The sequence below is a fragment of the Paralichthys olivaceus genome, chromosome 5 (assembly GCF_024713975.1).
Source record: "Paralichthys olivaceus isolate ysfri-2021 chromosome 5, ASM2471397v2, whole genome shotgun sequence".
Lineage (NCBI taxonomy): Eukaryota > Metazoa > Chordata > Actinopteri > Pleuronectiformes > Paralichthyidae > Paralichthys > Paralichthys olivaceus.
The window spans coordinates 5,284,872-5,310,395 of NC_091097.1; the positions used below are offsets into that span (position 1 = coordinate 5,284,872).

General features: G+C 40.1%; 1 protein-coding gene across 1 annotated transcript; it reads right to left on the minus strand.

The window, feature by feature from the left end:
- Nucleotides 1-1,446: 1,446 nt before the first annotated feature.
- Nucleotides 1,447-20,132, minus strand: unm_sa1261 (un-named sa1261). The gene is made up of 4 exons (XM_020094198.2): nucleotides 19,893-20,132; nucleotides 9,048-9,266; nucleotides 4,764-4,966; nucleotides 1,447-3,521 (listed from the first exon to the last, which is right to left on the minus strand). Exons 2-4 carry the CDS (start codon nucleotides 9,217-9,219, stop codon nucleotides 2,703-2,705), a joined length of 1,194 nt encoding a protein of 397 aa, XP_019949757.2. The 5' UTR covers nucleotides 9,220-9,266; nucleotides 19,893-20,132; the 3' UTR covers nucleotides 1,447-2,702.
- Between the last annotated feature and the right edge of the window lie 5,392 nt (nucleotides 20,133-25,524).

Below are 25,524 nucleotides of genomic sequence, written 5' to 3' on the forward strand. Positions count from 1 at the left end.
GGTTGATCTACTCAATTTAACATTAAATAAGATTTAGTCTAATCTTTGGTTGGGAGTGTTATATAATTCACCTCACGGCGAGGTTTTGGAGGCAGACGCTGCTCATTGCAGTCGAGTCAGAAACACACGCCTCAGTGGTTTTACAGCTTCCAGGGGCATTGCAAGTTTACTGGGGCATAATTATGTGACCGTGTAGCAACGCTTGATTTTAATGCATAAAAACCCTCTGGGTTTTTTTCCGAGTTTTGGATGAAAATTCTCATCATCCTGACAAGTTGATCTTCTGACTTAAAATCTCCAGTTTGATCCATTTAAAATGAGATGTCAGCGTCAATTCCAGCCCAATTCTGGTTTCATTTTTAATGAACTGAGAGAAAGCTTTGAGGGGCCTGACGTCCCAGTTGAATAAAAACAAACAGCACTATTTCCTGTCTCTAAGACAACAGCACACACACACAACAGTAAATGAAACAAGAGCAGTCTTGAGTATGAATATTTTCCACAATGAGAAACGTTTTTCTCTTGGAAAAGAAATCTTGTTTTTTGCAGGGTTAGATGTCATTGTGCATATAGTTAATAGTAACTACTTTATTTTTACCATAATTTAGCTCTTTATATGGCGTTCAATAAAATGTGACAACCCTTAAATGTACCATCATTTCAACTATTCATAGTTTTTTTCCCATCAGAATAAAATGTTATTGAACTGATTTTAATCAACCATGCCAATAATGATATAACAAAAAACTGACCCTGGATCTGTATTTGGTGATCCAATCTACTGTTATTGTCCACTCACAAACTCTCAGAAGTTCTTTCTTACTATTTTTTGTCAAATCATTGTTTGATTTCTTCTCATGTGCAAAACAAACATTAATCTGTAACCTTTGCAGTCCACTTGTTTGACTATGGATGTAAAGACAGATACAATGACCTGCAGTTGTGGTGTCTGTGGTTGTTTTGTGTCTTTGCAGGGCACTTTGCATCCTTGTGCTGGATTTACATTATTTTTTCTCATGTTTTTTGTCTCTTCAATCATTTGGAATTTGTTTCTGTCTGTGGTCTTTGGGATTGCTTCTGTCATTAGGGAGTTGTTTTGTGTCTTAGTAGTTCTGTGTCTGTGTCTGTTTTCTATCTCATCATTCTGCGTCTTTTTGCAGTGGTTTTTGCCTTTTTGTGGCCGTTTCATATCCTTTTGCATTTGTTCTGTATCTGTTTGTTCTCTTCTCAGACTGGGCACGTAGAAAACACTCCAGCCTGATAAAATTGATGTATTCGTGGTTGTTCTCTTCTTTATGGTTTTGTGTCTCTGTGATATTTTGCAGTTGGACATCAGCAGTTGCCATAGTTACCCTTATAAAACCACAACTTATTATTTTTTGGACAGAACCAAACTTGCCGTTTCTTTCATTCGTTCTTTCTTTGAAAAAACAAACAAAGACAGCGTCCTTTTCTCACTGTGTTGTTTATTTCAACAAATTTACCACAGTAATATTCATGCAATACTTCTGAAAAAAGAGAGAGTTCTGACACATTTAAATTCCTAAAACCAAAAAGACTTTTATGTTTTCTACATTCGTCCATCAGGACCCGCAATAACTTTCTAATGAATTATACAGTGAACAGACTATAATTAATGGTTAAGAGGGCAGTAAAACATCAGGCATTTTCCCCAGACACTTGATTTAAACTTTATGCTACTCCTGCTAAAAGACAGGATCTGTTGGCCAGTTCATTTTAAGGATATTTCCAGGATTATTCTTTGTTTTTTCAGGAAAAGTCAATATATCACTTGCTAAGTAATTACGTTAACGTTAATGACTAATTATTTTAACATGCAGAGGGAAAATTTCAGATTATTTAAGGTATGTTTGTCAGGTTCCAAAGTAGATGATTGTTGGGATTAATTAAGACTTGTTAAAAATTGTTGGCCACACGTGTTCATATTGTTGGTTGCTACTGTACAGTGGGTTGAGGCATCACAGGTAAACATGAAAAGGACATTTTGTATGAAAAAACGCTCGACATACATCTACGTCCATGAGCGAACACAACAACATGTTGGTGAATATTTTTAAAGTAAAAGCTGTAACTAAAACTTTTCTTCAATTGATCTTTTGATTTCTCAGAGATGAAACAGAAAGGCAGCTTCAGATGTCCGCCACCACTCAGTGAATCAAATCATAAATATATGCATCAGACATAAATAAATAATTTAACCTTGAATAAAATAAGACACACACTTCACAGAAACGTTTCTACCAAACTCGACAATGGTGCACGACTATAAACACACATTATTACCATCAGTCTTATTGACAGCTGATCACATTCCTCTCTTTTTTTCTTCACAGACTAGTTTAATCCAAACGTTTGAACATATTGCTTCTGGATCTTTTTTTTTTTTCCTTTAATTTTCTTTTATTCCATTGAGTTTCACATCTTGTTTTATTTCAGGAACGTAAGTAAAGAGCACAGGAGGCTACAGGGTGTAATTGTCTCTCTGGTCATTTCCTCAGAGTCGGTCGTCATCAGAAATGATTCAATCCGCAGTGAAGCCGCAACAACGTGTACATCAGACTGTTGATAGCTTCTTCTGCGCCAAACACTTTTCTCCTCTTCATAATCGGAGAAATCCTCCTCTTCGGCTCACAGCAGCCTCACACGTGAGCATGTCGCCTGTTAAGCAGCATCAGCAGCCTCTACACGCAGATCTCGATGGGTGTGGCCACCAGGATGCGTCCCCTTTCGTTGTTTTCCCTGTTGGCCCGTTCATAGCTGCCGGTGGAGGACGGCGAGCTGTTGGTGGACATAGAGGAGTAGTGGGTGTCCATCATGATGCTTCCCTTCGCCGCCACACAGGCAGGTGACAAGCTCTGTTGCTTCAGTCTGTCCACTAATACGTCTTCTTCAGATGAGGACGAGCTGATGTCCAGTGGAGGAGCGCTGCTCGCTAAACCTCCGTTGCTGTTGCTGTTTCCGTTCTCCGTGTCCAACATCCAGCACTGGTTAAAGTAGCTGAAGACTTCTTTGACGGAGCAGCGGCGCTCCTGCTCGATGGAGAGGAGCCTTCGAAACATTCGTAGAGCTTCATCTGTGAAGCGGCGCCACTGTGAGGGCACTGTGCCCGTCCGGCGACGCTGCCAGCGCACAAACTCCTCATAGAAGGCGTCGTTCGGCATGGCCTTCTCCCAGGGGAAGTTTCCTGTCAGCATGCAGAAGAGCAGCACGCCAAACGCCCAAACGTCAGTGCTGTAGTCAACACAGAAACCCTCATGTCGCGAGGTATCACACAGCTCGGGCGCCGTGTACGGGATTGTACCGCTCACCCGCTTCACCGGAGAGCCGGCACGCCGCGTCATCCCAAAGTCTGACAGCTTAACCTTTCTGCACTCTTTGTCAAAGATGAGGATGTTCTCCGGCTTGATGTCCCTGTGGACCAGCTTCTTACAGTGCAGGTAATCCAGGGCGATCGCCACCTGGTGGACACAGCGCTTAGCCACCACCTCAGGGAGTCCCACCTGAACAAAGAGAGCAGACCAATTAGGGAACACGTACCGGACGACACTTCCTTAAAGAGTAACTAGAGTTTCAGTGAAACGTTAGCTACACATGTACTGGTTATCACAGTCCCTCTCTCGTTCCAATGGCGATGTTGTGTGGTCCTGTAGTTCCACACCTCATAGTTAGTCACCACACATAATTAACAAACCAGATTTCTAGACTGAGTCATTATTCATTAAAGGTTCCCTGTGCGGCGTTTGACCACTAGTAGCGCTACAGAGCTGATTTATCAGTGTTTTGTTTGTCTCAATATCTGGCTGTCAAACTAGCACCATTATAGAACTTGATGATGTTTGGTAAGACTGTACTTAAAGTTCCCCTTATTGCATTTATAAACAATATATTTAAATGTCATCACAACACAGTCTTCTTAGATATTTGTGGGCAATGTCTCATCTATTCACACGGATGAGGTGCAGATTATGTCCTATATTGTACAATTACAGCTGTGACTCACTTCAGAGGCTGGCCTCTGAGTCAGACAATCTTTTTTTTGTTTTTTTGGCCAGACAATCTTTTTTCCCCAGATTCATATGAGGTCAGTGTGACCTTTGACCACTGAAACCAAATCACTTTATCTTTGACTGATCAACTGATTAAACTTTAAAGAAATTCCCTCGAGCAGTCTCCAGATAGTACATTCAAGAGACCAAGTGAACATGTGTACCAAATATCTTATTTCATTAAAAACATTTACTTTGTGAGGCCACACAGACCATGACCTTTGACCTTTGGTTATAAAAATGAAATCCTAGTTGAAGTGAATGTTCCTTGATGGTGTTCCAGAGATATCGCCTTCACAAGGCAAAACATTTGCTTTGTCACCATGACTTTTGACCTTTGACTGCCAAAATAGAATCAGATCATCCTTGAGTCCAAGTGAATCTTAGTAACAAATGTGAAGAAATTCCCTCAAGGACGAGAATCAAACGTCTGGACAACCTGAAAACATAATGCCTCCGGCCACTGACTGTCGCCGGCATGGAGGCATAAAAACAAATTATTGTCGTGTCCATCTCCAGCTCTGTTGCTAGGTAACAGCAATAAGGGTGGAACTAGCTGGTGACAGTGATCAAGGAAATCCTCTGCAGACCCGACTGCCTAATTTCGGTTCGGCCTCTGCAGTCTACGCTGGAACACCACACCTAATTGTGATATGTTTACTTCCACCCACAAACCGGCCTCTTTGCCCGTCTCACCTGTGGAGGGATAATGTCAAACAGATCTCCGGCCAGAGCGTACTCCTGAGCGAAGATGTAGTACTCGTCCGTCTCGAAGGCGATGCCATACATGTTGATGATGAAGGGACAGGGCGACAGGTAGAGGGAGATGCTGTACTCTCTCAGGAAGCTCTTCAGCTTGGTGGTCTTCTTCCTCAAAAACTTCAGGGCCATTTTCGTACCTGAAAAACACAGAGAGCAAATGGTTGTGTAACATTCAATCACATCTCTCACTGCTTATTCTCTTCCACATGATAATAGCATGTGGTGATGTATTTCACAGCCCCCAAACTGCATGTGGGGAACTTAATTAGAATGATTTCCAATTTCAGGAATAATTGCCGTCTCCAGTGTCACAGTTAAACCCTGATAGGCCCAGCAGATTTATTCTGTAAGTATTTCAAATCCTCTGCTGGATGCCACAAAGACCAGAATGTTTCTGATCTGCTTTTCATGTCTGGGATTTTGCAGTAAAGTGATGTTTACTGCTGCAAACATGTCCTCAAAGAGAATCTGTAACAAGATTAGAAATCCAAAAAGAAGAAGAGAGTCTCATTCTACCCTGAAGTGAATCATTTCATTTGATATAATAGTGTAAGGGATGCACAAACACATGTGGTGGGAGAACAGAAAGAAGGACGTGCTTCAGAGGCTTGACTCACCTCAACAGCCTCTCACTGCCCCTGAACAAGAGGAGAGGGAAATTACCAGGACTAATCCGAGGGCTGGCAGAAAAACCCCAGACAATAAAGCTGGAGAGCTGCCATGTCTGCCTCTCCGTGTCAGCGGAGACGAGACGGGACACATCTCCAATACCACCGCCTCAGCTCTGCAAAGTGCTGTGTGCCTTTTACAGCCATGTTAGGAGAGGCCAAGTGGAGGAGGGGGGCTTTGTTTTTTAAGACGTGCTACAAAAGTAATGTCTACAACGCAATAACAAAAAATGCAGTGTCACATCAGCACCATATTAGTAAGTATAAGGACTTTGAAAAGATTGAGCAAGAAGAGAGTCTTTTCTGAAGAAAGACCCACACCGAGGAAATTGCCTCTTTAGTGGAGGAGGTGATTGTTGCTCTCATCTGTTCAAATGGGTTTTGTAATTTCTTTTTGGATCCAGAGAGAGTGGAAGTCTGACAAGCAGCATTTATTCCGTCTGTATTCTCTTAAAAGTGACTTTCTTCACAATTCTGTGTTTGATCTAAAGTGTACAAATTGTTGTTTAATTGACCCTAGAATGAGAACTTTATATTGAAATACTTTATATTTATATTAGGAGTAAGTCCTCTCTACGGAAGCTGCCATGTTTTTTGCAGTAGCCCAAACTTGACAAACTAAAGATCTTTTGAGTTTTTATGACAACTGAAGGCTACCACAGGTTCTCTTTCATGCATCACATGCAACTTCACCATTAGATGTCACTAAATATCATCGATATCATCCTCTTCAATTCGGTTCTAATACTCGATTTTAAATTCCCCCATGTTGACAGAACATTTAGAAATAAATAGATCAACTTCTATCATGCACTTATTATATTTTGCAACAGTTGCCATGATACTATATAATTATAAAATGTTGCTATGGATTTGGTGAGTTAGCCGTGGGTTACATCTTGAGTCAACCAATTTTTGCCTAAATATAAACATATTTTGTCAAACTGGCACCATTATCAGTTCCTGTTTGCAGACAAATATTTAAAAAACTTAAAAACGTGATTATTTTCAGGCAATTTCTGCAGTTACAACTAGAATGTCACTAAAACTCTAACTCAATAGATCCAGATTTTTATTTGAAGATGTTTTAATATCCCCAAAACCTTTATTTAATCAAGATCCATAAATTGTTCCCTGAGAAATGCATGTGTCCCATCTCACAAGTGTGAAAAAAAATTCCTGGCTCATCACCGTGATCTAGGTCCGCACCAAGTGTGATGAGCCCAGTGTGTTTCTCTGCAGTCCAACTATTGAGTAAATAACCACAGTCCTGTCCAAGATGCTGTGAACACATGTGATTCACAGAAGTGAGAAAGTGTTGGCTTGTGTTGCAGCAGTTTTGTGTTTACATGTAAAATGAATCTTTGTTAAGCTGGCCTGTTGCTAATATGCAAAGATAAACACAATCTGTTCAGAGACACTAGAGCTGACGCCTGTGGAGCCACAGCTCTGAGTGTTTTGGGTCCGAAACAGAAGTTTTAAATTGACCCAGATTTAGAACCTTACTGACCCACAATGTTGCCGTCAAAAGTTTATTGTCTCTTTTCCATCCAATCGTTGCATAATTAGCTGCAACTCAACACTGAACAACGCTGTTTTATCAAACACAAATTAGTCAATCAATCCTCCACATTTGAAACACATTTTTAATGATGGGACTTAACTGTGTGCAATCCAATGGCTCATGTGCAGTCTGTTTCACTGTAGATATATTCTGCTCTCTCTGTATATATAATTTATATTCTATTTAGAATGTATTTCCTTGCTAAGGAGCAGTAGCGTCTCAGGAGATATAGTGGGTCATCCATTAACCAGAAAGTTGTTGGTTCAATCCCAGTCTACCCCATTCGATGTCCCGAAGATACTGAACCCCAAATTGCTCCTGACTGCAATTCTGGCACAAAGATGGACTGTATGAATGTGTGTGTACTGTAAATCGCTTTCAGTGGTCATCAAGAGTGGAAAAGCTCTGTATAAATATATTTACATTTGTATTAACTTACACTTGTACTTTACTTATATATTACCTTTAATGAAATCTATTTTTGACTGTCCTCTTTGCTGCTGTTGCAGCAAAATCTCCCTGTTTTCGGATAAAGGATTATCTTGTCTTTTAATCAGGCAGCTGTTTTTTTAAAAAATGGTCCTGTTACAGTGCCCCTGAGTAATTTTTGGTTTTGGTAACTTTTTTAAAGAAAACATTTTAGAAAATTAAAAAAAATCAAAAAAACAGTTGCTACAACTTCTGAAATTAGAGAATTTGGTTCAAAAAAAAGTTCAAAATCTAAATATTTTCAGGTTTTCTACTGCATACAAAAGAATAACCTTATTTATAAACCTAATTATATTGAATGTTAGAAGCTTAAAAATAATGAAATTGTATGTATCTTCCTATAGCAGAGCTGTGCTGCTATAATATAGTTCATTGTAATATTTTGACTTTAAGGCCTATTTAATGATCCACTAGTGCCCATTACATACAGTATGTCCCATATTCCGTATTACATTAAAATTCTTCTGGCTTAGCCTCGAGTTTCCTGATTCAATAAAATGCATTTTCACACAATTAAGATTCAAGGGTCAGAAACGATTTTACCTTCAGTCTATTTACTGTGTTTCCACTGTTGGCTTGACATTTATACTGAGACATTTATTCACGAGACGTTTGAGGGCAGGCTGATTCAGAAAAGATTTCCATTACCACTCGCCGATAATGAAACCACAGGTTCACATGGATTTTCATGCACCCATCAACAGCACGTTTTAGTGCCTTGTGTGCTCCATATAAGATAATGAGCTTCTGAGCAGAGCAGACTTTGGATTTTATTGTGTGGAGGTTAAACTCAATTTCTTTCAGAGTTTGTTTCTAAAAGGAAACGCTGAACAACAGCACAGATCACATGTTTCAGAGGAACGCTCTGTACGTAAAACGCTCCATCCTTCTGCTCTGAATCTCAGAGTTTAGATCGATAAAACTGAACAATATCCTATTTTCACCAACTCCAAGTCTGAATACATTTCTGGAGGGAGGTGAGTTTTGTCCACCCACAGGAGAGAAAGAGCTGGGACTTGTAAGTGTAACTGTAAACATGTCTCCTGCTCCGTACAAAGAAAGATGGACTAAATGTTGGATCATCAAACACAGGAAGTCTTCAGGTAATTATTTATTAATAATTAATTTAAGTTAAAGTAGCAAGAACAGCATAATTTAAGTAAAAGTAGCAAACACACTGTTCATAAATGTGTTGCATTTGATTGCATAAATAAAGATTATTATTATCGTTGTTATAATTAATATTATTGTTTGAATATCCAATTATAAGTAGAAGTAAAATTGCTTTCAAATAGAGAACTAATGAACCTCCTGGGGGCATCATTGAGACTCACCATCATTACTTTCTCATGTTCCCAGAAACTTCAAGAATATTTCTAGATTTCATTGATGGCAAACTTAACTTTAGTTTTTTGTTGTTTGGACAAAAAATAAGAATAAAATATGAAATGAATTTATTATCTAATAAATAAATAATTAGTTGCAGCATCGTGTTACCTCTGATCTTGTGGACGACCAGGTCCACTTTCCCGTACGTGCCCTTGCCCAGTTCACGGACGACCTCATAGTATTTGTTGATGTCCAGTTTTTCCAAGTTCTGCGCTGCAATCAGCTGGAGTTCCTCCAGGATGTCGATGGAGGCGCGGGAGCCATGGGGCAAGGAGTTCATTCTTGCGGTGGGGCGGGCCTGGGCCGAGGGCTGGTCTGGAGACGTTCCTGTAGAACAGGCGGAGCAGGAAGGAAAGCAGGGTTCAAATGTTGAACAGTATCCACCCACATCCCTATTCCCACACAACACATATTGTACTGCATGCACACACACAAGTATCAATTGTACACAGGGAAAGGAGAAAGCTTTGTGTGCAAAGTACCAAATTAATTGTTATATAATCTGTGGTTTGATTTTTTCCCTGAAACCAGAGAGCTCCAGTACAAAGGCTTTACAAAAATGAAAAGTTAGGTGTCGATAGTGTTTGTTTACACTTGTGGCTTTTCTACAACAAACGAGAATGATTAGTCTACAGCAAGGCTAGGTTTGTCAGGCTGGATTTTCTTATTGATTTTACATAATAATAATGAGGTAAGTTAAATTAAACAAGTTTAGGTTTTAAGAGAACTGTTAAGTGATTGGAACAATCTTCAGACCCGAGGTCACACCTTTTCAAAATAAAGGCGCTACAATTCTAAGTTTTTAAATGCGTTGAATCTACGTCCCCTTAAAAAAGACGTGGGTAGAACATTAGTTATAACGTTAACTGATAGGAAACAGATTCATGGAAACTCACTGACCTACAATACAATGATTTTATTACAAAAAAATGTATTCTAAAGATCCTGCTCCTTCTGACCAACATGACCCCACTCAGTCACCTGCTGCCTTCCATTCTCAGCAAGTCTGCCTCACCTTCCTCCTCCCCTTTCTCCTACTGCTACTGGGAGAGGAAACCAAACAACACCAATCTGCTCTATCCTCTGCCGTTCATCAACCCGTGGCGACCTATGTGTCTGAATGACTGGAGAAACTTTCGCAGCCCTGATGGTGAAGCAGAATTGCACCATCTCTCAGTAACAGGGATGAGAAAGTGTGGAATGAGATGGGACTCGAGCCACATCCGGTGCATGAGGCCCATCTGTGCCCGCCATAAGAAAGGTACTGTCTGCAGTTCAAGTAAAATGTGTGAGAACAATGAAACCAAACAAACACGTACAGTATGTTTCATGGATAAAAACTGTGGGGATATTTCATCTAAATTAAACTGATCAAACACTGAGAAAACCAATGCTCTTCATGAAAACATTATCATTGAGTTAAATAAAGTCAGGAAAATGTCAGAGCAGAGTAAGACATTTTTAATGTCTCAGCAAAGTAAGTCATATAAATGTCAACGTAGAGTCAAGTGCCTCAAGTAGTAAACAGAAATGTCACAGTATCTTGAGTCATAATATTACAAGATATCAAAAATGTCATAATATGGTTAGCCATCAAAAATGCATAGCATAGTAAGGTATGAAAAACCTCATAAAAGTCAAGAAGAGTATAGTAGGCATAAAAACATGATTTAACGTAACAGTATAGTAAGTTTTATATGACACATAAAAAAAGTCATTGGGATAGTCAGCGATCAAAAACATCATAAACATGTCATGGTATAGTTCGGCATCAAAAACAGTACAGCTTTTTTGCCATTCACCCAAACATTCATCCAGTCAGTGCATCTATGTGCAGCACTTTATATGGGAAGGGGAAACTTTGGGGTTCAGTATATTGCCCAAGGAATCGAACTGCCAACTTTCTGGTTAGAGGTCAACCCACTCTAACCCCTTAGCCACAGCCACCCCCAAACTCCTCAAACACGTGATCAAAAAAAAAAGTCCAAGTATTGAAAGGCATTAAACATTTGATCATTTGATTATTATTTGAATTTTGACTACCAATTAGATTATGTAGATAAACATTTTTGGGATTTTGTGTTGTATTCTTTTACAGCAAGTATGTGTGAACAGTTCTTCTGTTATGTGTCTGACGTTGCTCTGTTTGACTGGTTGTTTTCCAGGTGGTCAGATCAACAGGTCGATCGGGGAGAGTGACAACAGGTTTGCGTGATCAGGTCTCTGAGAGAGGAGGGGCCGGGCAGACTCAAGCTGACAGAGAATGGGTGAAGTGTGCTGCATTGAATTACATTCCAGTCAACCCATTGCATTTATCTTCTGTATTTGTGCAGATAGGTTGAATTGTGAGGTCAGCAGTAACCCAGAGTCCAAACTTGGTCTTGTGTTGAAAGTGGTTTCTATTTGTCCTCCTGTTTAGCTCACCTTATACTTACCAGCGCAGGTGGTAGGTTCCAGGCAGGTGAGGGTATAAAGGAAAATGCCAGTGTGTAGAGAGGAGTTGGCAGGTTGCTGTGAGCCTGCAGAGTTTTCTAGTCTGGTGCTATTGTGTTTTCTCTAGTGTGATTAAGTTTTGTTATATTTCCCAGGGATCTTTTTGTCTTTCTCTTGTTGTACCTTTTTGTTAATAAAATGCAATTCTTTTTCATCTACTCCTGCTTCTTCGGCATTGCTTTTTTCCAAGCCTTCCAATTTTTATACATCCATTTATAAAAAGCAAATTTTTACTATCTGCGTCTCTAGTATCTGAACTTGCTGTTGCCGCAGACACCACCCTCAGAATGAAATGTCAAATTTGAGAACACTGCGAACGCAGACTGTATGTGCTGAGTGTGAAACTAGAACAAGCAGGTAAAAAGGATGAGTCAGCTGAGACCAGAGGAAGCCGTCAGTCACTGGAGCGCTCAGCATCTGTCTGACAAGCTCAATAAAACACAAATGGATGCGACAGACAGTTTTTCTAGGTGCAAACACATGTCTCTTCATTTTACGGTCTGGTTTTGTGATTAGAATTGTCCAATTAAAATTCAAACTGTAATAAACCGTGACCGTTTTGCACAGTTTATCTTCACAGCTTCGCATCACAGAGTCCACATTACCAACACAATATATTGAAGTGGATTTTGTCGCTGCTCATACAGCTCTGATTGGATTTCAAAAGTGCCTGAAGAGTGCACCTCACCTCAGCCTTTCAAATGAGATGCTGGCAGCTCCAAGAGACTATTTGTCTTTACACAGCTCTTTGTTTCCAGCTCTTGCCAATAAGCACAAAAAACTTGTTTCAATAGAGGAAAAGAGTGGTTACTCATCTACAAATTGTTTTAATAGTGCGATGTAACCAGGCTCAGGTTATACAATTAAAGCCTATCAGATGTTTCATAAGAAGCATGAATCCATAAACCTGTTTTTATGTGTGTACTTAAAAACGTCAGATGGGGGGGGGGGGGGCAGATGGAGAGAAAGAGATGTTCTTAAAACCGAAATGTCATATTTCCATCTTACTGCACCTTCTTCACCTGTAATGGTTTCATTGTATTTGACTGGAGAATTCGTTTCCCAATATCGGACTGGTGCAGACATTGACAGGGGATGCAGGTGCTTGTCAATTTGACAACAAAGTAAAAGCACAACATTCATTTTGTCTATACTATATATAGAGATGAATTACAGAGCATTTCTTTTGAAACGTTAAGAACTTGGGTCTGAAATGGTGTTGATTGCTTAACCGACTTCTGAAATAGCCTATATGCAATGTATGAAAAAAAGCACCTGTTCAGTAATTATCAGTCAAACTCATAGATGAACAGTAATGAAGCACATTCAGTTTCATTTTATGAAAGACATTAATTATAAAATCTTCATTGCAGATAAACCAAGTAGGATGAACACAAAGTTTTCTAACTTCACTCTGCACCATAAACAGTTTAGAACAGGCACTAGCTGATCCATATACACACATCTTTTTGTTTATTATTATTTATCCTACAATGTAAAGCATCTTGGATGTTGTGAAAACTTCATGAGAACATCTCAGCAGGACCACATTTTTACTGCTGCCTTGTTTTACTCTTGGCTTCATTTAACCATGAAAACCTTGACATGTATACATGTATTATGCACAGGTTCAAACTCATATCCCTCTCTCAGCCAATAAGATCCTGAAGACAAGTGTATGCTCTTATGTGCTTTCACGCTACTGTCATATCAAAGAACCTGGGGATGAAAGAAGTCGCAACCAGCACTAATTAGAAGCATATTCGGTTCGCTGCAGCTCCCAGGAGCTCCTTCACGGTGTAACCGTGCTACGACTGCTTCCTGGAGGCCCTCAAGGAACGCCAAGCCCAGTTTGCCTCACCGACAAGAGGGAACGAGAACCGCTCGCTGTCTCTTTTCAGTGAAGTGCTCTTCAGTAATCAAAGCACAGCTGGAACTCAGCCAACCTGCGTTGCGTCATTGCTGCTCGTCTCCACTTCTGCACCTCCATAATAATGTTACATGCCTATTGAACCACACAGGAGGGGAGTCTCAGGACGAATGACAGGACGGTGTCATTCCTACCATATCTACTGGATGATCTGCTTTAAGTTTTCAACAGCTCCTTGTAGACTACGCTTTCTAATAATGTGGAAATCTTGACACTTGTTGAACTTAATCTGTTGATTTTCCAACTGTAAAATTTGTATTTCGGTCACACGTCTTAAGGAAATCCAAGGAACTAGTAGAAAGTTTGTTTATTAATTGTGTTCATGCAGCGCCTCCTGCCTCCCAGCTCCTGTTTCAGTTGTACTGGTTTCTCTTTGCTTGTGTGGAGCTGAGTGGTGATGAACTAAACTACCAGCGCCTTGAGTTTACAGCTAATAAGCCTAAAGACAAAAAAATATATAGTTAACTTGTGTCTTGCTAGCAAACAGACAGAGGGTAAAACAAACCACATCTAAATGTGTATTTTTGGACATTTTCTTTCCATTAGAATGAAAGAATACGACGAAGCAAAATTGACTAGTGCGCGAAAAACAGTTTTTGCCTTTTGTGTCCTATCTTAAACTGCATAATTTTGATTGAGGCTCCTCATCTAATAACTATTCATCCTACTACTGTTGAGTATTTAACAATTGTGTGAGTGTGAAGGTATTACAATAAATTGTAACACTAGTCAGAGATATGATACTATATTTAAGTTTTTGTATAAATAATTATAAGTGCTGTTTTTTACATCCATGAAGATAATGCTGAAACAAACTGTATTTTTAATAGTTTATGATATTTGAAATTAAAACTTTCCTAGAACATGTACAGTCTGACTCACACAAAGTCATGGACCTTAAAATACATGTTTTGACTGAGTATCGATTCACTGTGAACTTCACAGTGGGAAGTCATTCGTTTTTCAACCTGCTGTTTTGAAGCCTTTAGTTTGGCATTTTGTTTAACGCCATCTTGTTTTTTTGAAACCAGATGTAACCATGTTTGAAGGAGTGGAGGTAGAGCCTGACTGAAATCTCTAGGACACTGCATGCCCACCCACATCTGTGACCTGCACCCATTGGATGTTAGTAAAGACTATAATAGGCTATGGCTGTGGCGTTTCTTAAAGCCTGTGAGAAAAGAAAAGAAAATGGTGGATATAGACCGAGTAAGACTTTCAGCTGTGACTGACTGGTCCAATTTTCTAGTCACACAACATGGAAATAACTATAGAGGTCAAAAAATGTCTTTCACCTCTTCACACAAAGGAGCTTGTGCAAGTTTTTATTTTGTGCAGACTTCAGCTCCTGCAATGCAAAGCTCTCAGGTATCACAAAAAAGTCAGTAAATCAATTCAGCTTGTACAGAATGATGCTGCCAGAGTTTTGACTGGAACAAAAAGCCTAGATCAGATTGTTCCTGTTGTGAAGTCCCTGCAGTTTTCCAGTTAGTGTTTGGATAGATTTTAAGATCATGGCACGTGTTTATAAATCTATTCATGGCCCCGGACCATCGCTGATATGCTGCCAAGATACAGTTTGTTCCTAGTGACTCAGATGCACAGACGTTGTGCTGCTTGCTAAACCAAAATCACAGACCAAAAATAAATCAAAAATCAAAGACACTGCTTTCTTCATGTTTTAAGAGAACATCAGTGGATTCAAACCTGATAAAAGTGCTGAGTAACCATGTCCCTTTGATTGTGGATTAAGCACTGCAGGAACAAAAAACAGCCTCTGCCACCTCATTTGTGTTTGAGCCAACATTGACTTGTAAAAAACATCAGCACCCAATTAATCATTTGCAACGTTAAATCAATATGTCGCCCAACTGAAAAACACTTAATGAACAAGTGCTACCATCTTAAACAATATGTGGCTCCATAAAAGTCTTTTAGCTCTGCAAAGGGAGAGACGAGAAAAAAAACAATTCATCATCTCTTGTTAAATTAGATTTGAGGGGGTTCTGTGGACAGTCTGTCGCTCCAACCACCACTGGACTATCTCAATAACCACCACATGGATTGACGTGGACGTCAGTGTCCTTCAAAGAATACATTTCTAATGACTTCAGTGTAAGGCTGATTTTTGTTATAACGCCACCATAAGGTTAAAACCTCTTGACTGGTCTGTTCAAAAACCTATTGGATGGTCTAGAATGAGATTAGGTCCATATATAAATAACTCAGGTTACCCTCAGGTTGAACTGTACAACTTTAAAAATCTTAGTTTGTTATAAAACAAAGCCAATCTGAACAAATACCTGAAAACCTGACCGGACGTTTCTGCATCACATCCCTACATGCAGGTGTTTTAAATGTCTAAATGGTTCCTCTACCATTCCCAGTGGAGAAGCTCGCCCTTCTGGTGCCTCATGTTCGATGTCACCGATTGTTTCCATTACTGCCAATCTGAGCCAGAGCTGATATAAACATGCTTCTGCTCCAGAGTCACTTTGACCTATGAATGCTGATTGTATCTATTAACAGCATGATGATAGTGTTTTCTGACCAGTGGAAAATGGGCTTTAGTGATTAACACAATCATGAGAAGCGTGTGGCATGTTTTCTTCTTAAGATACTTTCTTGATCCCAACAGGAAAATGTAAGCATTCAGCAACTTGTACGGGAGTTAAAGAAAAGCAGCACAGCAGGAACACAAGAACGCAAGTAGTAAAAAAAATTGCGAAATAAACAGAAAGAGCAGCAGAAACAAGATTAAAGAGCTGATTAATATATAAAAATAAAATTATATAAAATAAATTGTTCAGTCATGTGAAAAAAAGGGCGAACAAACCTGACTGAATACGAGAATGAGAATGAGCGTTCATTATTATTGCACCACCGAGAAAATCAGCTGTGATGGAAAACCAACGCTTTTGATTTGTTCTCACACTGCATGGATCAATCGTCAAGCCACGACCCGACTGGTCACACTGTACATACCCGTCACCCCATTCACAATGCTAACAATGAAAAACACTTTGCCACAGCTCGACCAGCATAGCCTCCGCTTTTTTACATGTCATTAATTCAACTGACCGTCTGCTGGGAGCACCATGTCCACCCTATGATATTAGGAGCTTAATCTTGTGTCCAAAGCGCCGCCTACGCCTCCACCTCGACTTTTTTTTATGTGTAATATAAAACCTTAATAGCTAACAACCCAAAGAGCTTATTTTAATGGAACAGACTAGTGCCTGTGAAACCAGTCATGCATCATTAAGTGCGACTGCATCAGAATGAACGCAGAACAAACACCAGAGGAGGACGGAACACATCGGTTTCACCAGGTCCACAAAACAACGACACTGCAAAGGAAATGATATCAGAGCTGTTTGACTCATACACTCTGACGGTGCAGGCAGCTCAGAATAAAATGAAGAACGGCCGTCTCCTCTGTCAGAGTCTGAGCTGCAGAACTGAATGTGATCTGAGGAGGAATCCTGACGCTCAGCTGCGCATTTTCCAGCCTGAAACATTCTTTGATCTTTGACAGTAAACGGAAGATTAACTGGTTGTTAGTTATTGTTGCTTCAGCATAAATCTGAGGCAGGTAATAGTTGCTGATATAACAGAAGTGGATTTTGAGTTGTGCCAGTCAGGCAGGTTTGTTTTAATTAACCTGAACTTTTGACCTGAGACATTTGTATTGTGCTTTCGTAAACACAGTGGAATTTTTTTAATGCTTGACTGGAAAACGAAGGCTTATAGAGCTGAGATGACTCGTCAACTGACAGAAAAAAAATCAACATATATTATGTGCTCTTTTCAAGCACAAACTGTGAAGAAAAGCTAAACTTTCTCCTGTAACTACTTCTAAAATGTGATGGTTTCCTCCTCGGACAAAACAACATTTCATTTATTAGAAAAAAAATGAATATTTTGAGTGATAGTGGATAAGAGCAATACCTGATAATAGCAAATTATCTTACCTGAGGAGCTAAAACTACAGAATCAATAAAGATCAGCAAATATTTTCATCATTTTGGCAAAATTTGCAATAAGATTAAGACAAAAATTCAAATATTAGGTTTAAGCCTTTTGTTGAGCAAGACAAAAAGTGTCGGAATGTTTCTGTGACATTCACGAAATAAAAACTGAAACTATTCCAGTTTCAATTTCATTGTAATCAGGAGTTGAAGTGGGCCGGAACGATCTGGGACAGACACCTTCAGCTAATAAGTAATTAAATCTGATTGGCAGATTCATACATAACAATGTGGGCCGGTGGACCGTCCAAAAAAAAATCCATTAGGTTTTCAGGGACCTTTTCTGTGTTTCTGTCATTTGACCTGCTGACAGAACATAAACAGCTGTATTTTCCAGACTGATTATAATTATATTATGAACTTAAATAGTTGAGGAGGTCATCTGTAGATGAATCATTAAGAAAAAATGTTTTTGGTGTAGCCAAAGACCAAATACCCATCACACCTTCCATAGAGCTCAAGATGGCACCAGACTACAGAAAGCCTGTCCACCTGCTGTTAAAGCTAATCTGCAGAAATTGGTTGTAATTCCCCTGGAGGGCAGTAGTGACATAGTCCTCAATTAATCAAATCAGAGTAAACAACTAAAATGATTCTTTAAACCTGCAACAAAAAGGCCACATTGTATGTTTATCTTTATTATGAATCAAAAAAAAAAAATTCTAACAGGAGGCAAAATCTAAATGTGTTCAGTTTACAGTGAGCTGAGCCCGGGGGCAGGGGAGGCGCAGCTTCATCCTTATCTACAAATGTTCGTGAAACTGCCTCAAACTGCAAATTCTGACTGAATGATCAAACAAAACTGTCTTTAACTGCTCAGTCAACAGTAAAAGTAGAGTAATGTTCCGTCATCAAGAGTTTTCACTGCTGCATCAGACTGTTCAAGCCTTAAGCTCCGTCCTCTCATTCTTACTTATTCAAGTCAGAGTCAGTGAACTTGACATGTGCAGTGAGACGTTCCGACTCTGCCCACTGACACTAAACAAAACCAGTGGGATTATCTCTGCCCTGTGAGCACCTCTCTCCTCTGGAAATGTTTGTAGAAGTAAAACTCCGTCCTGCCGACCGACACAAGTGTGTGGACGTGGCGCCTCGTGCGACTACCTGCAGTCTTGGCCCTGCCAGTGGGGGCCCCTGGTGGTCAGCTCCTGCGGCGCTCGCGGAGCCATGGAGCACATCAAAGCTGACCAGGCTTTAACCGGTTCGGACCACAGCATCTGCACTGAGGCTTTGTGCCCGCACGCTCGGCGGCACTTCACTGAGCTGCTGCTTTAATGCCAACCTGTTTCTGCTGCTGTGAATCCTACACTACAGTCAACATTTCCCTCTTTTGTCCCCTTTAATCTCCATCTCTTTCTTCTTCTTGGACTTTGTCTCCTCTTGGCTGTGCGGACGTCTGCATCAGTGCAATGTTACAACCAGCATCTCACAATGAAACAGCTGTAAGACTAATGATTATTGTCAGTATCCATTAATCTGTAGATGAGTCAGTTCATTTTATTCTCTGTGAAATATCAAACATGTATTAAACACAAAGTTTCCAGATCCCACGTTCACTTCTTCTTATTCTGTTGTGATAAGGAGGGAGAGCGAATCGTCCATCTGAGGAAGCTGAGGTATGGCGGTTCAATCTGAGTCTCCCCCATTCTGCGTGCCAAAGTGTCCATGAGCAAGATACCGAACCCTAAATTGCCCTCGACGGCTGCTGACAGTGTGTGAGAGATGTGTGGTATAGGAAGTGCTGCACTGTATGAATGAGTGTGTGAATGGGTGAACTGTGCTGTAGCCTCGGGTGGTCAAATAGACTAGAAAAGAATTTATCATTCTAAACAAAACCTAAAAGATCATTCAAGTGTCTCTGGTGATACTTTCCTATGGAGGCCCTGAAGTGACAAATCACAACAAATCCCAAAATACATCCAACACAGAAAGTGCAGCTCTGCAGACACAAAGCATTGCTTCACATCCTATAGCTGCAGTGCATGTGAACCCAGGCAGCACTGGGGTGTGTGCACGTGAGCATGTGCACAAATGCAGAATGTGCAATCAATAAATTTACAAATGTCAATAAGCAAAATAGACACACACACACACACACACACACACACACACACGTGCAGCTGGGACACAATAGCTCCACAGCAGCTCCATTGTTCTGCTCAGTCACTGTTTGATCACATGGTGCAAGTTAAATGATTAAATTTAAATTCAATTTAAATGTGATTAAATAATAATAAAAACATCAACAGAGTTAAAATGAGGACAGTAAACAGTGTGAGATCCTCCTGGGCTTGTAAACACACCAGTGGTTCAGTGTGATGAGAACACACTCACACAGCAGTGCAGCAACACAACCGCAGACACACAACCTCAGTGTGAGGGTGCATGCATGAAAACACAGCTGGAGAATAAAGGAAGGTGTTTGGTTCACAGTGTGTGTGTGTGTGTGTGTGTGTGTGTGTGTGTGTGTGTTGAAGATGAAGAGAGGTGATGTGTTACCTCTGAGAATGAGCAGCCTGCAGCATCAATCCATCCACACTGAGTCCTCAGCTCCCAGGAACCCTCACAGACCTGACTGACAGTGATGATACTGACACTAATAATGAATGGTTCTATCTATGATGGTGATGGATCCTGCAGGGAGACAGTGAGTCTGAAGCAGAGACCTCCACCACCGCCTGTCTGTGTCCCTGTCTCTCTTTCTGTCTCTCTCTGTCTCTCTGTCTTTTTCTCTGTCTCTCTCTGTCTCTCTCTCTCTCTATTGTCTCCGCACTCGGCCCGCAGACCCGCCCACCGCCTCCGACGGCCAATCAGAGCGTAGAGCGGTTGTGCGCTCCCCTGCGACGACGATGCCTTCACGTACTGTCGGTATTATTTCGACTTCGACTAATGATTATTGCCTCTGCAACTTTAAAGACCAGAGCAGGGAGCTGCTGCTTATGTTGGATGGTTGGTTTTACACGAGATCGTCTGACTTTGTCATTTATACAGTGCTTTGTTTGATCTGATTCATTATGTTTTATTGTTTTATTAATGTTTTCATGATCTTTGATTTGATGGTTATCTTGTAGAGCACTTTGTTACTGTATTTTAAAAGGTGCTTTATGAGTTAAGTTTAGATTATAATGGATTTATTGCATAATTAACTTCTAAATATTTGTGTGCAATAACTACATTGCTGATATATACTCAATACTCAGTGTATATTCTTAATTTTTATGTTTAATTTATATATTTTTATTGTTTCTGCTATAATTTTAGGTCTGTGTGTTACTATCCTTGGTTAGGGCCACTGTAAGCAAAGACAGTGTGCTTATTTTATTCAGACTGACATGACTTTATTTAAATATCAAGTTGACACAAGAGGAGAAAACTGTTGAAATTATGATTTGGGCTTAAATTGTGTTTGTACACCAATTTGAAGAAAATAAACGTTAAAATAGTCAATTATTGATAGTTTCAGTTACTTTTCATTAAGAAATGGAATAATATTGCAATGTACGTTTCTATACTGTTAATATAACTAAAAACCGTTGCGTTTTTATATGTGTCTGTGCCATGTGTGTCCTATGTATGACATGAATGTGTGGCAGCTTTGCACTTTGTTAAATTGAAAAATTAAATAATTCAGACTTGCGGTTTGTGAGTTTTTATTGAAAGTTTTAAGAAAAAAATCCCCTGCTTCAGATGCTCAATTAGCACTATCTGAAACTGGAGAGACATTGTTTCCCCACGTCCTTGAAGGCAGCATGAGAGAGTGGCGGGCACGAGCACGGCTTGTGCACGGTCAAACGTGCAGCTGCTCGTTGAAATCGATGCTTTTTGCAGCTCTGCAGCAGCAGCAGTGAATTAAAGGTGTGAGCTGACCTCAGTCAAAGCTAAAGTGACCTTGTGATTTTTATTGTTGTCTCCTGTGGCGGAAGTTGTGCTGCTGTAGTTTGGTGCATTGACTGAAGTTTACTTATCGCTGGGCTCATTCATCATCATCCATCTGCAAATGGATCATTACCTCTGTTTGTATTTTGTTTATACGTTTTGTTTCCTCATGTCTACGAAAAAACAGAACTCAAATCTGTGACAGAAACATCTATATCGAACAAGTTCAAACATTGGTGAATATTGATTGCAGATAATCCAGGTAGGATGAACACAAACTTCACTCTGCACCATAGACTGTTTATAAAAAGCTCTGCACACAATGTCCAGCCCACAAACAATAACAAAGTGACAGTATATAGTAGAACTGTTTGAGGAGGACTCACTGATGATAATTCTGAAGTAGCTCTGGAGCATTAACACAAGACAAGAGAACAGCCCATTACAAACAGGCAGGTGTAGAGCGGGCAGTGCTCCTGTAAAATAATATAATAATCATAACTATGTCTTCAAAAACAATAGCTTCCTAGCACCATCACTGCTTGGGGCCATAAGAAACACTCACTGAAGCTATAACCTGTGATGAGGGACCATATGTTATAAAGTCTTGACCTTCTATGTAAAGTGCCTTGAGAACATGTATATTATGATTTGGCTCTTTACAAATAAAGTAAATTGAATATGTAGACTGCTGCTTCATTTTGAAGTGGACATAGGCTGAAAAAAGAACAGGATCCAAAGGACTTTATATGAAATCTATATCATATTCTACTGCAAAACTTCCCCATTGTAGGACCGATAAAAGAGGATCTTATTTTATCTTATCTGAACGACATTTACATTGGAATGTGTGTTACAGCTGCTGCCAGGAAATTTAGTAGCCCTAATTATCTATAGCTGAGAAAATAAAATAAATAAATTCGAAGGAAAATATTTTCTACTTAGTATTCGTGGTGTTTTTAAGATCTAAAGTTATGAATATTAATATTCACAGCAACATGAAGGAAGAAGACAGTACAGATAATCATCTGTACTGTAGACTGTAAATAAAGATGGACAATGTGTCGCCAATCACAATGTTTCACTTACACTTCATTCATTCTTCTCAGTATACAATACTGAGAAGAATGAAATATAATAAAGACTTTAAGTTGAAAGGATGAGATTAAAATGTTTCATTGTTAACAACTAATTTTAAATTTTTAAACACTGATTTGTACTAATGAAGAACATAAAAAGGTATTTAAACATAAGAATGCATGCGACGCAGATAAAGGTTGAGGTTACCACATGATCATCCTAAGTCATCGGCTGTGTTGCCACGGCAGATTTGTATTCTGCAGGAAAACTGATTAATCTTAGAGGAGACCATTTGAGCAGCAGTGAGGAGAGAAAACACACCCATGTTTTCGTTTTACTATCCAATCACTGCTGGCTTCATTCAGGAGTTGATTATTCAGTCACACCTCACAGTTAAATGTTCAAAGTGGTTCCCTCGACAGTTTTGCAGTCGTGTCCTCTCGATGCCCGGGATGAGAGCTCGTTTAAAAAATTGACTTTCTGACAACACCTTAAATCAGACTGGGAGCAAACAAATCCTGCAGAGTGGGAGGAAGAGGAGAAGGAGAGGTGACTCATTTGTGTATTTCTCCAGTGCGTGTCCTCACAGTCAGGGATTAAAGGACGGTGTATGTACAAGGACACTGGGGCTGTTTTCAGACATGCGGAAAATATCCAGAAAATTGTTGTCAGGAAGGAGTTTTCCTTTTGCATATGTGGAACGCAGAGGGAGATTGTCTGAAACATATAGATGAGGGGTGGCACCAGGGCATGAGTACGCAAGAGCTAGAACGTGGTGTGGAAGACACACTGTTACCTATAGATATATATTGTCTTTAAATATCTTGTGTCCAAGTTTAGATCTTTGTCGGTGTCTTGCACATGTATGGCTCCTCTTTTTCATTTCATCAGAGCTTTGGCAGGAAGATTTCAAGAGGAAGGAGGAAGAACTGATGGACAGATGGATGGATAGATAGATAGATAGATAGATAGATAGATGGATAGATAGATAGATAGACAGATAGATAGATGGATGTAAAAACAGCTGAATGTAAAGCTGCTGTTGGCTCAAACTGAAGGTGGAGGACACTCTGCTGAAGGATCCTCTGCTACAGTTTTCCTGTGGGGCGTTTAAGAGCAGATCATTAGTCGGCTGTTGGCTCGTTATCATGACGACGTGTCTGAATGCATCGTCTGATCAATTCTCCTCGGGAGAGAATAATGAAATCCCAGGGTTGGAAGGAAGTCGTGGATGCTACAGTCGCTATGCCTCTTCGAAGCTGACTGGGTATCTGCAGTTCAGGAAGAGTCTTGTAAAGCACTGAATTGATTAGAAAAAGGCCTCAGAAGGTGTTAAAATGTCTTGAATACTTTTGCTCTGCTGTCCGAAGTTTCTATTTTAGCAAATTATTACCTACTGAATGCATCAATTGTCTTTAAAAGATTGTCTTTTACCAGAAATTCTCCTTTTGTTGTGCACGCTTCTGTCCCGGACAATCTCGTGCTGCATTCTTCATATGTGAAAAATCGACTCCAGAAAATATGGTCTGGACATTGTTTGTGATTTATTTTTCTATTGTTTGTGATCATATAATGCTTTTAAAGTCTAACATTTGATGAACACACGCACACACAGACACACTGAGCCCTGGATTATATTTGTCATGTAAAAGTGCAGCATTAGTGATCCAGAGGAATTTGTGCCTCACATTTGTCCTCAATCGCACCCACGTAGTTTATCGGTGAACAGCTGGGACTCTTTCAATCAAGGTTAGAGGCAATCTCCCAGAATGCCAGGCAGCAGCATGAACCCCCCCCCCCCTGCTCTGGGCTGACATCCAGTGTTTTTAATCAGGAGTCAGACTCAGCGTAGCCAGTTACTGCCCTGTCGGTTGGGGCATCTCTTCAGATAAACAGACTCAATATCCTGACGACCGTTCCTGTGAGCGCAGGCAGGCCAAAGCCCAGAGAAAGATCAGGTGAAAGATCGCTGCTGTTATGTAATTACAGGCTAAAACGTGGCTGTGGCTGCATAGCGGGCAGTGGCTGGGTGGGGGTTTGGATGGGTAATTAATCCAGACGCAGTGGCCTGGAGCTGCAGCAGTGATTGACTGTGCTGTTGTGTTGGAACATTATTCCAGAAACCTGCTTCACTGGAATCCAGCCTTGATTAAAAAAAACACCATGAATTTAACATGTGGAGCTGCCTCCACATCTAATTAAAGCTTCTGATAATGAATACTAACCTGCTCCGCTACAGGAGCCGCCATCATCCTATTAAGAAGTGGAAAACAACATTGTGTGCAATGTTTTATTGTCTCCAAATAAAGCCCCTTCTCCATTCGTCAAATAAGCCACTAACACCAAAACATCTGGTGTTTGTCTGCAATGGGAACGGTTTCAATCGGCAGTCACTCCTGGGTCATATCACTTCCTCTATCACTTTGGTAGAGAGAGGTTTTAATCAGCTCCGAGCTATGATCAGCAGTGATGGAAACATGACACCTGGGTGCTAATGTGGTAAAACAGCGAGGTGAGAGAGTGCATGAAGTCGGACAGAAAGGCAAACTCCTCTACTGGCAATGGGAACAAAGTCAATCTCTTTTCTTTTTTAACCTTTCTTGTGCAGTAAAAGTGTTATTAGCAACTGCAGAGTAAACAGTCTGCTTCCTGTTTATACCATCACATGAGATGTGTGTTTTCAGGTGTGCTAGTATGCACAGACATTATTTCTGATAAAACACTTTCAATATTAAAACACCATTTTCTCTGTAATATCGAAATTGGCCTTAAAAAATCCTCATCTGTCTTTTTTTTCTCTGTATTTGATACTAATGACATTCACAGACATATGAGCCTCAACAGTATGTTGGGCCTTATCCACCAATGTTTTCTTAAGAATTTTCCTAAATGTGTTTGTGAACAAAAACAGTCTTCCACAGCAGAATGTATATGTCCTGCTTCCTGCATACACAGGTGTCTGAAAACAGCTTTAGTTGAAAAGAAGAATGGAAATACAAAATGAAATGGCTGAAGATGCTCTATGGTTTGAGATAGATATGCTGTGTGGTCGCTCAGACGCCAACCACAAACCAGTCAATCCAAACGGAGGTCTACATTTCACCACTTTTCATCGTATGATCTACTGCTCCCATTGTTGTGGAGATTATCTTTCAACCAGACATGCAGCAGTGAA